This window comes from Balaenoptera borealis, assembly GCF_965194805.1.
Source record: "Balaenoptera borealis genome assembly, chromosome: 17".
NCBI lineage: Eukaryota > Metazoa > Chordata > Mammalia > Artiodactyla > Balaenopteridae > Balaenoptera > Balaenoptera borealis.
The window spans coordinates 70,964,197-70,978,042 of NC_138876.1; the positions used below are offsets into that span (position 1 = coordinate 70,964,197).

The 13,846-nt window shown below is 35.3% G+C and overlaps 1 protein-coding gene across 20 annotated transcripts in view; it reads right to left on the reverse strand.

Annotated features, from left to right (window-relative positions):
* Positions 1 to 13,846, reverse strand: part of LOC309614726 (serine/threonine-protein kinase Sgk3) — a 153,598-nt gene that overhangs the window by 10,914 nt on the left and 128,838 nt on the right. For 16 of the 20 annotated variants that reach the window (XM_082363469.1, XM_082363481.1, XM_082363472.1 and 13 more), the window contains 7 exons: positions 12,987 to 13,044; positions 8,949 to 9,032; positions 8,709 to 8,840; positions 4,824 to 4,936; positions 4,694 to 4,730; positions 2,532 to 2,618; positions 554 to 649 (listed from right to left, as the gene is read on the reverse strand). In XM_082363469.1, coding sequence (XP_082219595.1) covers positions 554 to 649; positions 2,532 to 2,618; positions 4,694 to 4,730; positions 4,824 to 4,936; positions 8,709 to 8,840; positions 8,949 to 9,032; positions 12,987 to 13,044 — 607 coding nt within the window. The remainder of the gene's footprint in view (positions 1 to 553; positions 650 to 2,531; positions 2,619 to 4,693; positions 4,731 to 4,823; positions 4,937 to 8,708; positions 8,841 to 8,948; positions 9,033 to 12,986; positions 13,045 to 13,846) is intronic. The other 4 variants (XR_014236376.1, XM_082363473.1, XM_082363476.1 and 1 more) reach the window with 4 other exon arrangements.

The window sequence follows — 13,846 nt, forward strand, 5'->3', positions numbered from 1 at the left end:
TTAATAAAAACTGGGGAAACGGATTACACAGCAAACATCACTTTTTTCCAATGAAATATTTAAGACATGATGTTTATGATAAAGGGAATAAAGGGTTCCCAGTAATTAAAAAAAGCAGAGCACCAGTAAATATACTTATTAAATCCTATAAAAACAAAATACGAGGCAAAACCAAAAGGTATTATTATCTTCTGAGAAATAAAATCTTTTTCTTTCCATCTTTTTGAAATTAGGCAGAATGACTGGAGCAAACTGAATGAAAGTGGGTAATTTTAATGTTACAACTAAGTGTCTATATCTTAAAAATGTAGTGTGATGAGAACATTTGAAGTAGTGATTAGTATGATAGAGAAATAATTATAAAAAATTAGTAAGAAAACGAAAAGTTTTTCTTTTTTGTGCATATCCCTAATGTGGTTTTGGATTCATTTAACCAGGTTACTACTGTTCTGTTAGTGTTATCTAAGTGTCCACGAGATTATTGAAAGAAAGAGAGAAAACTGAAATCACTTATAACATATTAGAATCATAATGACAGAGTAGAAATACATACCAATCCATACAGCATTTCATACAGAACAGCACCAAGGCACCACCAATCTACAGTATTGTCATAGGGCTGTTTTCTGATTACTTCAGGTGCTAGGTACTATAGAAAAGATTAAATATTAGAGCAACTCAATAAACAGTTGAAGACAAAATCTAGGAATAATTGAGAAATTTAATAAATTTTAGGTGTAATATCACACTAAATTAAACATGTTATCTAGATTTTCAGTTGGCTGGGTATTTTCATTCTATACCAGGGGTTCTTGGGTGGTGCTACTCTTCAGAATCAATTGGGGTAATTTTCAAAGTACACATATTCAAGCATTTCTCCCCAGGAACTGTGATGTAGTTAAGACAAATAGAGGACAACAAATGTACAAACTGTAATACTAAGTAGGTAAAGTAGGTATTTTTTTTGGGGGGGAAGCGGGGGGAGTCTTGCACAAAATTAATTTTAGAAATTCTTCTGGCCATTATTCATAATCGATTCTCCTGAAGAAAGAATTTTTAGTGTGGCAATTACAATTCATTTTTTTCTTTTTATTGAAAGAAAAAAGAATAAATTGCATTCTTATTTAAGAATTACAATAGCAATTCTTTAACATATTATTTAGAAAAGTTGCTTAAGTTATTATATGGCTATTTACATTTCAAATTGTAAAAAATTTAAACATCATGATTTCACACATATAAGATGGTAAATTTGAATTTTAGATTCCAAAATATATATTTCCTCTTCCCACATGAAATATATAAAAGGAAATACATTCCTAAGCTTTTTTATGTGATCCAAAGAAATGGCAACACATATAAAAAGGGTTTAATAATTTCTGATCATATTTAGGTTTAGATGACCAAAAAAACTTCTATTTCCCTTCTAAAAATTATAGGACTTAAAGATGTTGTTAACTATTAAATGACTATACATCCACGAAAAATGTTTCTTCATACATAAACCAAAATAGAATTATTACAAATATATACAAGAGCTAGGGTTAGATTAGAGAGAAAAAGGAAGAAAAAATACATTTCAAAGTAAATAGTTGTACTTATAGATACTTTGTTTCTCATCTTGATTAGAAATCTGATGTGAGCTATTTTATCACACATTTTTAACATGATATTTGCAATTACTCCACAATCTGAATTACTCTTAATTAATTGCAATTAAGTTCACAATTAATCTTTTAAAATTAGAACACTTTAAACTAAACGTATGTATGTGTAAAGTTAGAATAACAAGGCTTTCACATAAATTTTAAGGATTATTATTACTGTCTCAAATAGAAAGATACATTTTCTGCTAGTTAAAATGATTAGAGAATAGGATGTTCTGGTTAATAAATTCTGATTTGTAATTTTTTCCCCCATATCCACTGCTTTATCTTCTTCCATTAAACAATTTTTATTATAAAATATTTTAACCATACAAAAAGTATAAAAATATAATAGAAACCAACAGTGCTGCCACCCAAATAAAGGCAATGTTAACATTTTGCCATATTTGCTTTAGCTTATTTCTTTTAAAAAACAGCTTTATTACGATATTCGCATACCATGCCATTCACCCATTTAAAGTATGCAATTCAGTGGCTGTTAATATATTCACAGAGTTGTCCCAACATGACCTCAATTAATTTTTGGACATTTTCATTACTGATTCATGATTTTTTTTTTTTTTTTAAGAATTAGAAATGTAATCAAATGTTTGAAGAAATCTAAGGTAAACTTTTAACATTAAAAACAAGTAAGCATAATTTATCTTTGTTGGGTTATCTGTGGTATCTCAAAATCACAGTTAAAAAAATATCAACTATCAATAAACTTTAAATGTTCAGAAGGGATGCTTATGAGATATTTCCAGCTGGCTGGAAGCTGAAAATATTTTTACTCTACTTTTCTGATTTCAAATTTTATATATACAATTTGTGATTCATTTTTGCATTTTATACATGGGTACATGAATGAGACATATTTCTTACCTCTGGTGTCCCACAAAATGTTGTTGTGGTGTCAGAAATAGCAATTCCTTCTTTACAAAGCCCAAAATCTGTTAAGACAACATGTCCCTGACAAATACAGGGGCAGTAAGATAAAAGAATGCATGGACATAATTGACACTTATTAAAACTATTTGATTTTGAAATAATCATAGATTAAAAGGAAATTGCAAAAACAGTAGAGTTCCATGTCCCCTTCCCCCAGCTTCCCCCAATGCTGACATCTTATATAACTGTAGTAGTGTCAAAATCAGGAAACTGACATTGGTATAATACTGATAACTAGACTGCCAACTTTATTCAGTTTTTGCTATTTTACATGCACGCATTTGTGTGTGTGTGTGTGTGTAGCCCTATGCAATAGAGATGTATAGATTCGTGTAACTACCACCACAATCAGACAGAGAACGTCCATTATCCCAAAGGAACAAAGGAACTCTCTCATGCTACCCCTTTATCTTTGAACTCCCCTATTCCCTCAGTCCCTGTCCCCTTGCAACCACTAATCTGTTCTCCATCTCTATAGTTTTGACATTTCGAGAATGTTATCTAATGGAATCATGCAGTGTGGAACCTCTGAGGTGGACTCTTTTCCACTAAGCATAACAACAACAAAAATCATGAACTAGTAAATGGAACATAATGAAACTTAAAAGCTTTTGCACAGGGCTTCCCCGGTGGCGCAGTGGTTGAGAATCTGCCTGCCAATGCAGGGGACACGGGTTCAAGCCCTGGTCTGGGAAGATCCCACATGCCGCGGAGCAACTGGGCCCGTGAGCCACAATTACTGAGCCTGCGCATCTGGAGCCTGTGCTCCACAAGAAGAGAGGCCGCAATAGAGAGAGGCCCGAGCACCGTGATGAAGAGTGGCCCCCGCTTGCCACAACTAGAGAAAGCCCTCGCACAGAAACGAAGACCCAACACAGCCATTAATTAATTAATTAATTTAAAAAAAAAAGCTTTTGCACAGCAAAGGAAACCATAAACAAGATGAAAAGACAACCCTCAGAATGGGAGAAAATATTTGCAAACGAAGCAACTGACAAAGGATTAACCTCCAAAATATACAAGCACCTCACGCAGCTCAATGTCAAAAAAATAAACAACTCAATCCAAAAATGGGCAGAAGACCTAAATAGACATTTCTCCAAAGAACATATAGATTGCCAACAAACACATGAAAGGATACTCAACATCACTAATCATTAGAGAAATGCAAATCAAAACTACAATGAGGTATCACCTCACACCTGTCAGAATGGCCATCATCAAAAAGTCTACAAACAATAAATGCTGGAGAGGGTGTGGAGAAAAGGGAACCCTCTTGCACTGTTGGTGGGAATGTAAATTGATACAGCCACTATGGAGAACAGTATGGAGGTTCCTTAAAAAACTAAAAATAGAACTACCATATGACCCAGCAATCCCACTACTGGGCATATACCCTGAGAAAACCATAATTCAAAAAGAGTCATGTACCACAATGTTCACTGCAGCACTATTTACAATAGCCAGGACATGGAAGCAACCTGAGTGTCCACTGACAGATGAATGGGTAAAGAAGACATGGCACATATATACAATGGAATATTACTCAGCCATAAAAAGAAATGAAATTCAGTTATTTGTAGTGAGGTGGTTGGACCTAGAGTCTGTCATGGAGAGTGAAGTAAGTCCAAAAGAGGAAAACAAATACCATATGCTAACACATACATATGGAATCTAAAAAAAAAAAAAAAAAAAAAAAAAAGGTTCTGAAGAACCTAGGGGCAGGACAGGAATAAAGACGCAGACGTAGAGACCGGACTTGAGGACACGGGGAGGGGGAAGGGTAAGCTGGGACGAAGTGAGAGAGTGGCATGGACATATACACACTACCAAATGTAGAATGGATGGCTGGTGGGAAGCAGCTGCATAGCACAGGGAGATCAGCTTGGTGCTTTGTGACCACCTAGAGGGGTGGGATAGGGAGGGTGGGAGGGAGACGCAAGAGGGAGGGGATATTGGGATATGGGGATATGTATAGCTGATTCATTTTGTTATACAGCAGAAGCTAACGCACCACTGTAGAGCAATTATACTCCAATAAAGATGTTGAAAAAAAAAAATCATGAACTAGTAGATTTTTAAAAGACAATACTTACTACTGAATCCAAAAGAATATTTTCTGGTTTCAAGTCTCTATCGAATTAAAAGGAAAGAAAAGGAAAACTGAATATGAACTGAAATAAAATAATTAAAAGACATTTTAGAAGTAAAATTTTAAAAATTTACCTGTACACTATTTTGATGGAGTGCAAATAACCCAATGCACTGGCAATTTCAGCAGCATAAAACCTAGCTCTGTGTTCAGGAAAGGACCGTTCTCTTTGTAAGTGAAAAAACAGCTGTAAAATTGAAAAAAAAAAAAAGAATATTAAGATCATTCACACATAAAGTGAAACAAATATATTCTAATACAAAAACAGGATTTATTTTTGTTACTTTGAACGTGAAATAAAAATTCACCAAAGCACAGAACCGTGACTCCCCCTTGCCTATGTCTCCCCTCCACCCAGCAATCATGGCTCTCTTCAACCATAAATCTTTCCCTATCCGTGCTTACTGCTCGCTCATCTCCCATTTACCCCTCAACCGTCAGTGTGGCAGTATCCTCACACCACTCCAGGCAACCTCCCCGGAAAAGATTATTAATGGAGACCAACGATTTTGATACTGCCATGTAATTATCTTACTGGACCGTTTTTGACTGTTCTTTCATTTGAAAAAACCAAACGCTATTTAGAGATCGAAAACTAGTGGCTGGAAGATCAAATCTAACCCACAGATATAATTTGTTTGAACCAAAGAATGTTTTCAGAAAAATCTAAAATAATTGGTAACATTTAAAAAATGGGAAATTTTTTTTTTGGTTAAGATTTATAGTTTTGGCTTCTTCTGGGGTAAAAAAAAGAGGTGGGGGGAGCTCTGCACCATTAAGCCTAAATTCAATATGGTAGCAACTGGCTGGAGCTCACTGGCAGCTGGACTCTCCAGTTCATTTCTTACACTTCCTAATTCTTAATGTATGTCTCACAACCTGTCCTCTAGTCATCAGGTTACCTGCCTAGGCAAAGTTTGCTCTAGGTCCTTACTCTAAGTCTTTGGGCTTCTAAAACAACAATCTCTCGTTGGGGGCTTTCTTCTACCTTGGACAGTTCGATCTCCGCTCCTTTCTGGGCCCTTATGCTGCAGGGATTGACAAGTTTTCTGTCCTAGGTTTCTCCACTGTTATTCTTTCTCTGGATACCCTCCCAGGCAACTTAACCCATTCCAATGATTTTAACCACCACCTCTATGTTTATGTCTCTCGTGTGGACAGCCCTCTGCTTGGAGCTTCTACTGCAAAAATCTGCTGCCTGCTGCTCTTTCTTGAATATTTAACAAGCCAACAAATTCAATTTGTCTAACCCAGAGCCCCTGGTCTTCTCTTACAGACTTACTGCCACTGCTGTATTGTCTCATTTAATGATATCACTTTCTACCCAGCCCTCTAAGCCATGGGAGGCAGCAAGGTAAAATGGAAATAGATTTTCAAACTGAAAAGCTAGCTGATCAGCCTTGGGTTCAAATCCTAGTTCTCCTCTTTTTGTGTGTAATTCATTTAACTTCTTTGATTTTCAAAGATTGTCCCCAATTTTTTCTTAGCCTCTTCTGAAAGGTGATGGTGAAGATCAGTTACAATAGATCCTGACAGAGTAGATAAATGGGGCTGACCTGGGATTCACCTCTACTGCTCCTTTACCCTTAGTCCCTATACCCAAACAATGAATAAATTCTTCTGTTTTTATCTCTTATTTATGGAATACTCCCACCTTTTAACCATTACCACTGCTTTTATTAGCTGCAGCTTACTCTATTGTAATACTTTATTTATTGATCTTCTGATCACATCTGCTAATACACTACTACTGATGAAAATTACCCCAAATGAAAATCTGATCATTCACTAATAACAGCTAACAACCACTGCTTACTAAATCAAAGGTACTATGCTAAAGACTATATGCTTGTGTTATTCAATCCACCCACCTATTTTGAAGTAAGAATTGATGAGGAAGCTGAGAATCAGAAAGGCTTGTTTATATGCCCAGTATCATAAAACTTACTTGTTTATACTCTACCTGACTCCAAAACAGATCTGAAGTAGTATACAAAAATAAATATCACATGTCAAGGTTAAAATGCAAATATGAACATTGGGGGGAAAATAACAGTAATAATAGGAAACACATAATGAAATCACACTCCTCTTGCCTCTGTCCTTTCTCATCTTTATTCCTCTTCTACCTGTTGCCCCATTCAACCCCTGCACCTTAACATTCTCTTTTTTTCCCCCATTATCTTAGTCAACTCTATCTTTTAGAAGACAAGCCTACTTCTTTCCACCTTTGCCATCCAGTTTATGAGCAGTCACTGTGTAATAAGGGCTCAGAAGCAAAGTCCTAAAACAGCATTGACAAACTACAGACAAGCAGGAAACGTGCAGCCAGTATCCCACCTGCAGTTAGATTTCTGCACGACATTTCAAAGACATAGGTGGTACTTAAGAATGGGCTTTGCAGTTGGGATGTCCAGGTTAAATCCGGGGCCTGACAAGTACTACAGCATGGTGACACTGAGAAAGTTACTTAACCTCTCTGAGCCTTAATTTTCTTACCTATAAAATGAGTATAAGAGTGTTTATCTCAAAGAGTTGTGATGATAAACTGATATAACACATGTAAAATAATTACAAAGTGCCAGGCCCTCAATAAATTCTCGTTATATGTTAGCACTCACCACATACAAATAAAACAATACCTTCAAGGTGGGAACAATGTGGGGTCGTCCACATTCCTGAATCAGGTTGCATGGGGGATTCATAATCCCGCTTCTGAGGAGTCTTAAGGCATATTTGTCATATATGTAAGAGGCTGAATAATGATTCTTTTTATGACCGTCCCCAAAATGATCTAGGTATGTCTGATCTTTCAAGTTTGCAGAATAGAAATTGGTCTTCTGTGTAGTTCCTTTATTCTACAGATAAGTGTACTATAGTAAGGTTGAAATACACTTCTCTTCTCTCTTTGCTCTGGGATTAAGGGATGGAAGATCCTTTTGTAAAGATATGATAACATTTACCAGTTAAAATAATTTTTAGAGACATTTACAGGTCAGAGATCAAACAAATTAGAAAAGTATGAGGATTAAGAAGCAGAGGAACAGGGGGTGGTCAGCTGCATCGATCCTGGAATCAGACTGAGCTCAATTCCTGGCTCTATACTTACTAACCCACATGGCTTGATCAAGTTACTTAGCTTCTCTGTACCTCAGTTTCTTTGTCTTATGCAACACAATTGTTGTGAAGATAAAATAATATATATAAAGAGCCAGAGTGCTGGGCACATAAGGATGCTCAATACATGTTAACTACTACTGGAATTATTATCTTAACAGCAGCATTTCCCAAAATGTATTTCAATATCCCTCTGATTCAGAGTTTTGGGGAATATTATTAATAGACTTGGTTCAAACAAAAAATGGGACTGTGTGGTAAAAAAAAATTTTTTTTAAATAAATCCAGGCTTTCAGGCATAATTTCTCAAAGTCTTTAATATGCTGAAACACTGTAAATACCACGAAGCACACTGTTAATCACCAAGGGGATATAACAGGAAACATTTTCCAAACTGGCTTCACCACAGAACCCTTTATTATAGGATCATCTCATCTGATTAATAGTTTGCACATTTTGGAAAATGACAGGCTAGAGTAATATTTATATGCAATTATTGAAATGATAATTACCAAAAATTACAAATCAAGTTTCATTCTAATGTTTCAGTATATATTCTTGCTATATAGCTCAGTGACAAAACTACCCATGAAGTCTGTAGCTTCGTATCAAGGTTCTTTTATGAACCTTCCCACCTACACCATAAGCTGCTTAGGAAAAGAGCTTTATGTCTCACTTCTCCACATCCTGCATTGTGCTGATTAGCCAGTGCTTTAAATACTGCTGCTACTCAACAAATAGCTGTTTATGCTGGGCTTTGCTTCCAAAACTGATAAGAGAAGCTTGAACTCTACTGTTTTTCTAAACATTATCAATACTAGAAAACTAATTATAAAACTCACCTCCCCTCCATTAATAAAATCCAGAACAAAATAAAGCTTTTCAGTTGTTTGGAAAGAATAATGTAATCCAACCAAAAATGGATGTTTCACATTTTTCAAGAGCACATTACGTTCAGCCATAATGTGTTTTTGCTGTTAAAAAAAAAAAAAAAGTAAAAAATCAGCTTGTATTATACACCAGAAAACAATTCTGTTAACTGAGAAAATGGGTTTAGGAGAAACAAAGCTATTTTGTTTTACCTCTTTTCTGTTGAGAACTATCTTTTTCTGTAACACTTTGACAGCATAAAATTTTCCATCCAGTTTCCGTTTTACAAGAAGAACCTGTTATAGTTAAAGATTGTACCTACTATTAGAAATTTCAATGTTTTGATAGGAACAGTTCACTTATCAGTAAGTCAATACTTAAATTTTATAAAAATAAAGTCCACAAAGGACCTAGATAATGTGGTGTTTTTACTTTGAAAATTGAAAATTACTTAATTTATTTCTTCAATTCCACTTTTCCTTTCCTTAGATATTTTAATAAAACCAAAAAATGTTGATGATTTAAATGGCCAGGCATCATTTCTTTGTCACTTAATGTGCTAATGTTTGAGGTTTTTACTAAATTTAAGTGTCAAAATCTATACTGCTTGAGAACTCTGTGTGTGTGTGTGTGTGTGTGTGTGTGTGTGTGCACGCGCGTGCGCACGTGGCAGCCCTGAGTCCTGAAGAGTGTCTTTAGAAAATACTGAGGCTATAAATTTCATGTCTACATAAAAAAAGGAGAGGAAAATGGTTTCTAGGTGATCAAAATGCATTTTTGTTTTAACATTTGGGTTTCTCTTCCAGGTTTCAAATTTAGAAGCACTCAGAACAAGAAGCACCATGTATAGCTGACATTCTATAATGGGCTGGGGTGCATGCAGACACTTCATGGATTTGAAGAAACTTAGAAGATCTTGCCCCAGAAAAAAAGGCAGACATACTCAAAGTTTCACAAACAAATTTTAAGGGATTCAAGACACCCTACAAGTTGTGTAACTATTAGATGATATATTCTAAAACTTTTTGAGATGATCTGCCACTAGTGACAAAGCTGGGCATTACTTTTGAGTACATCTGTGGTCTTCCTCGATAAAACCTGTAACCACACTCTAATCATGAGAAAAACACCAGGCAAATTCCAAAAGAGGGACACAATATACCTAACCAGTGCTTCTCAAAACCATCAAGGCCCTCAGAAACAAGGAAAGTCTGAGAAACTGTCATAGCCAAGAGGAGCCTAAGGAGACATGACAACTAAATGTAATGTGGTGTCCTGAATGGGACAAAAAAAAAGACATTAGGTAAAAACCAAGGAAATCTGCATAAATGATGGGCTTTAGTTCATAATGGATCAATATTGGCTCACTGATTGGAACAAATGTACCATACTAACGTAAGATGTTACTAAATAGAGCAAACTGATGGTATGGAAATTCTCTGAACTTTCTCTTTACTCGATTTTTTTTTTTTTTTTTTGTAAATCTAAAATGGTTCTGAAAAATAAAGTCTATCAATTAAAATGTTTGTTATTCATAAAAAAGGAGTCAAAACATCTTCAGGGTGAAAATGTCCTGAGTTCAATTGTTGGCATCTTTCTCATTTCTCAGGCTTTTGTTCTTTACAATATTTGACTCTGTTGAATGTTCCTTCCTTCCTACATTTTTTCTTTTCTCAACAGCTCCCCACCCCCCTGAACTTCACTTCTCTACTTTGATTGGTTCATCTTCAAGTATATTCTAAGAAAATAATTCAAAGAATGTGGCCATTAGGAGGTACATTGAAGGGTAGACATTTTTTCAGCAGATTGGTAGATTTGGAAAATAGACAGGTGGTTAAGAAACAGATGGGCAAATGGAAAGTGGAACCAAGACCACCCTTTGCAGAAAAGCTTAGAATAAATATGATATTTCCATTATTTATTTTACTTTATCATGTATATTTTTCTATTTTTCAAATACATTGTGAATCTGTATTTCTGCTTGCTTTTCCTTCTTTTCTGTATTCTGCTTTTCTTTGTTTTATTGTACTTTGTTGGTTTCCAACCATTTTGCAAGATTTAAAATTTTTATTAAACATAACACGTATATAGAAAAACTCATAAACATTACAGCTTGATAAATTACAAAATGGACACATTACATAACCACTTCCAGGTTAAAAAAACAAACAAGCACTGTCAGTAGCCTGAAGCCTCCCATTTGCCCTATTCCAGAAACTATCCATCCCTGTTCTTCCTCAAAGGTAACCACTATTTCCATTTGCAATAACACAGGTTAGGTTTTGCCTGTTTTTGAATTTTATGTAATTAGAGTCACATAGACAAAGTGGTCTCTGCCTGACTTCTTTCACTCTAAATTATGTAATGTGCGTTCACGTTGTGGCATGCAGCAGTCTTCATATTTTCATTACTGTGCAGAGTACTGCATTCCACAGACATACCACACACAATTTATCCACTCTCTCACTGACATTTAGATTATGAACAATGATGCTTATGAACATTCTGGCACACGCCTTTCCTAGCGCATATGTGCATAAATTACTGGTGGCTACATAGCTTGGAGGAGAACGTGTCACAGGTAATGCATATATTCAGCTTCAATATTTAACACCAGTTTTCACAGCATAAAAAATGGAACATACAGGAACAAATCGAATTAAAGATGTGTCAAAATTCTACACAGAACGGTATAAAACATTACTGAGAAAAGTTAAAGATGAATTAAATTAACAAAGGGATATGCCATGGTGACGGACTGGAAGACTTGATATTGTTAAGATGACAATTCTCCCCAAATTGATCTACAGATTCAATGCGATCCCAATCAAAATCCAACAGAATCTTATGGAACTTGACATGATAATTCTAAAATTTAATATTGATATGCAAAGAGCTAAGAACAGTCTCTTGAAGAGGAACAAGGAGGGGAAGACTCGTTCTGTTGGATATCAAGCTACATTTTCAAGACAATGTGGTACTCGTGCAAGGATACACAAATAGATTAATGAAACAAAATATAAAATCTAGAAACAGAAATATAAAACAAAATCTAGAAACAGATCCACGCATATAGACACTGGATATATGATGAAGTCTACCATGCAGAGCAGTAGGGAAAGAACAGCCTTTTCAATAAACTGCGTGGGATCAGTTGAACATCCATAGGGAAAAAAATGAACTGCGACCCTACACCTCATATTATAAGCAAGAACCAATTACTAATAGACTCTAGATCTAAACATGAAGTTTCCAAAACATTAATGCTTTTTGTTTTTAACAACAGACTATCTCTAACATTCCAACAGACTGTGAGCAATCTGAGAGCAAGATCTATTTCGAACTTTCTATTGCTTATGTTAGCACAATGCCCAGCATGTAGCAGGTGGCAAATACATATTTGCTGAATTAATGAACACACATGGGTGTAATTTTATGGTCACGGTTTCTGGTCTCTAGGGAACTCAGAAAAAAAAACTACATCTAGATACCGAAAGCTATGAATACAGCACACTATAATTAAACACGTACATATTTATTTTTACTACAGATTGAAGTATAATGCAAAAAAGAACTTAAATATATGTGATGATTCTGACAGCTCCATCTATGATGCTTCTGCCCTTAGGGGTTCTTCTTGCTTGGTATGGCCACGCTGTCAAGCTACGTGCTTCATCTGACATTCACTGCATGAAGAGAGACAGGGTCCTCAAACCTCCCTTTCCTTCTCCAACTGCTATTTACACAGCTGCTCACTGTTGTCTTTCCGGCCTCAACTTAAATAACACCTCTTCAAAGAAGCCACCCTTGACCAATTCATCTAAATAGGGATTTTCCTCCCACTGACTATTTTCCTCTGTCTCTTGACTCTAGTCTTCATTTCCTTCATAGCTCCATTGCTACATGTAATTATTTACTTGACTGCATACTTTTAATTGACTATTTCCCCCACTAGGTTGTAAGCATCACAAAGGTATTAACCTTGTTATTTTTGTTCAGTACTATCTAACTAGGCCCCAGAACAGTGCTTGCCACATAGGAGCTCAACAAAATACTTGTTCAACAAATAAATTTTGGGTTAGAATTTGAGTAGATGCTTAGTATCCTCAATTATTCTGTCAGTACTTGAAGGTAGAGAAAGCATCTTAATTCCATAGCCTGCATACCAACAAGCCCCGTGGTCTTGCATATATAAGGCGTACATTCTTTAAGTACTTACTTACTGAATGAAAAAATAAAAACACTCTTACCTTGCCAAAGCTGCCTTTTCCAATAACTTTTAAGAAATCAAAGTCTGTTGGTTTAGCACTGAAATAAATGAACAATGACAAGAATTAGCCTCCTAGAAATGGAAAGATGTTAACTTTTCAACATTTTTTAGCACCTCACTCTTTAATAGGTAAATCTTGGGTACACTTCAGCATGATAACTCCAGCTTTCACAGTGGTAGTATCTCATCTTTAATATAAAATAGGTAATAATGAACAGTAATAGTATCTACTTTCTGATAAGACATTTTATAATTTTATTTAAGCCTTGTTAAGTTTGGCTTAAGAAGGACTTCAATAATAGTCTCTTTGAGAGAAAAATATCTTTCTTTCTATCTATCTATCTATCTATCTATCATCTCTCTATCGTTTTGAACTCAGTGTAGCAAACCACTTTTATTAACCATAAACCTCACCAATGCTCTTAATGAGGAAACTGAGTAACTATATAAATTAGTGATACACTGCAAGGACTAAATAGTCTGGTAATTATTCTGAAAAGGAAGTTACTAGCTGGAATGCCTAGTAAAGTCACTAAGAAAATTTTCTGATGGAGAAAAAAATCATCACAGTGTTTTACATACATATCACTTGTATGTTAAAGATAAAAGAACTCTCTACTTATTCTCTTAGATGGTAATGTAGAAAAGCCAGGAGTCCAGAAGGCAGAAGGTTATTTGTTTTCACCTCAGGTAAAAACAGCATTGGCTGTATATAGGCAAAAGCACGTGGTTGCAGAAAGATGAACTTAAGCAGCCAGAAGAGCTGTTTTCTTTAACGTGGTATGAATTCCTAAGTTGTACTAGGGAGAGTGAAATGACTCCATTTAGATTTTAAATGTC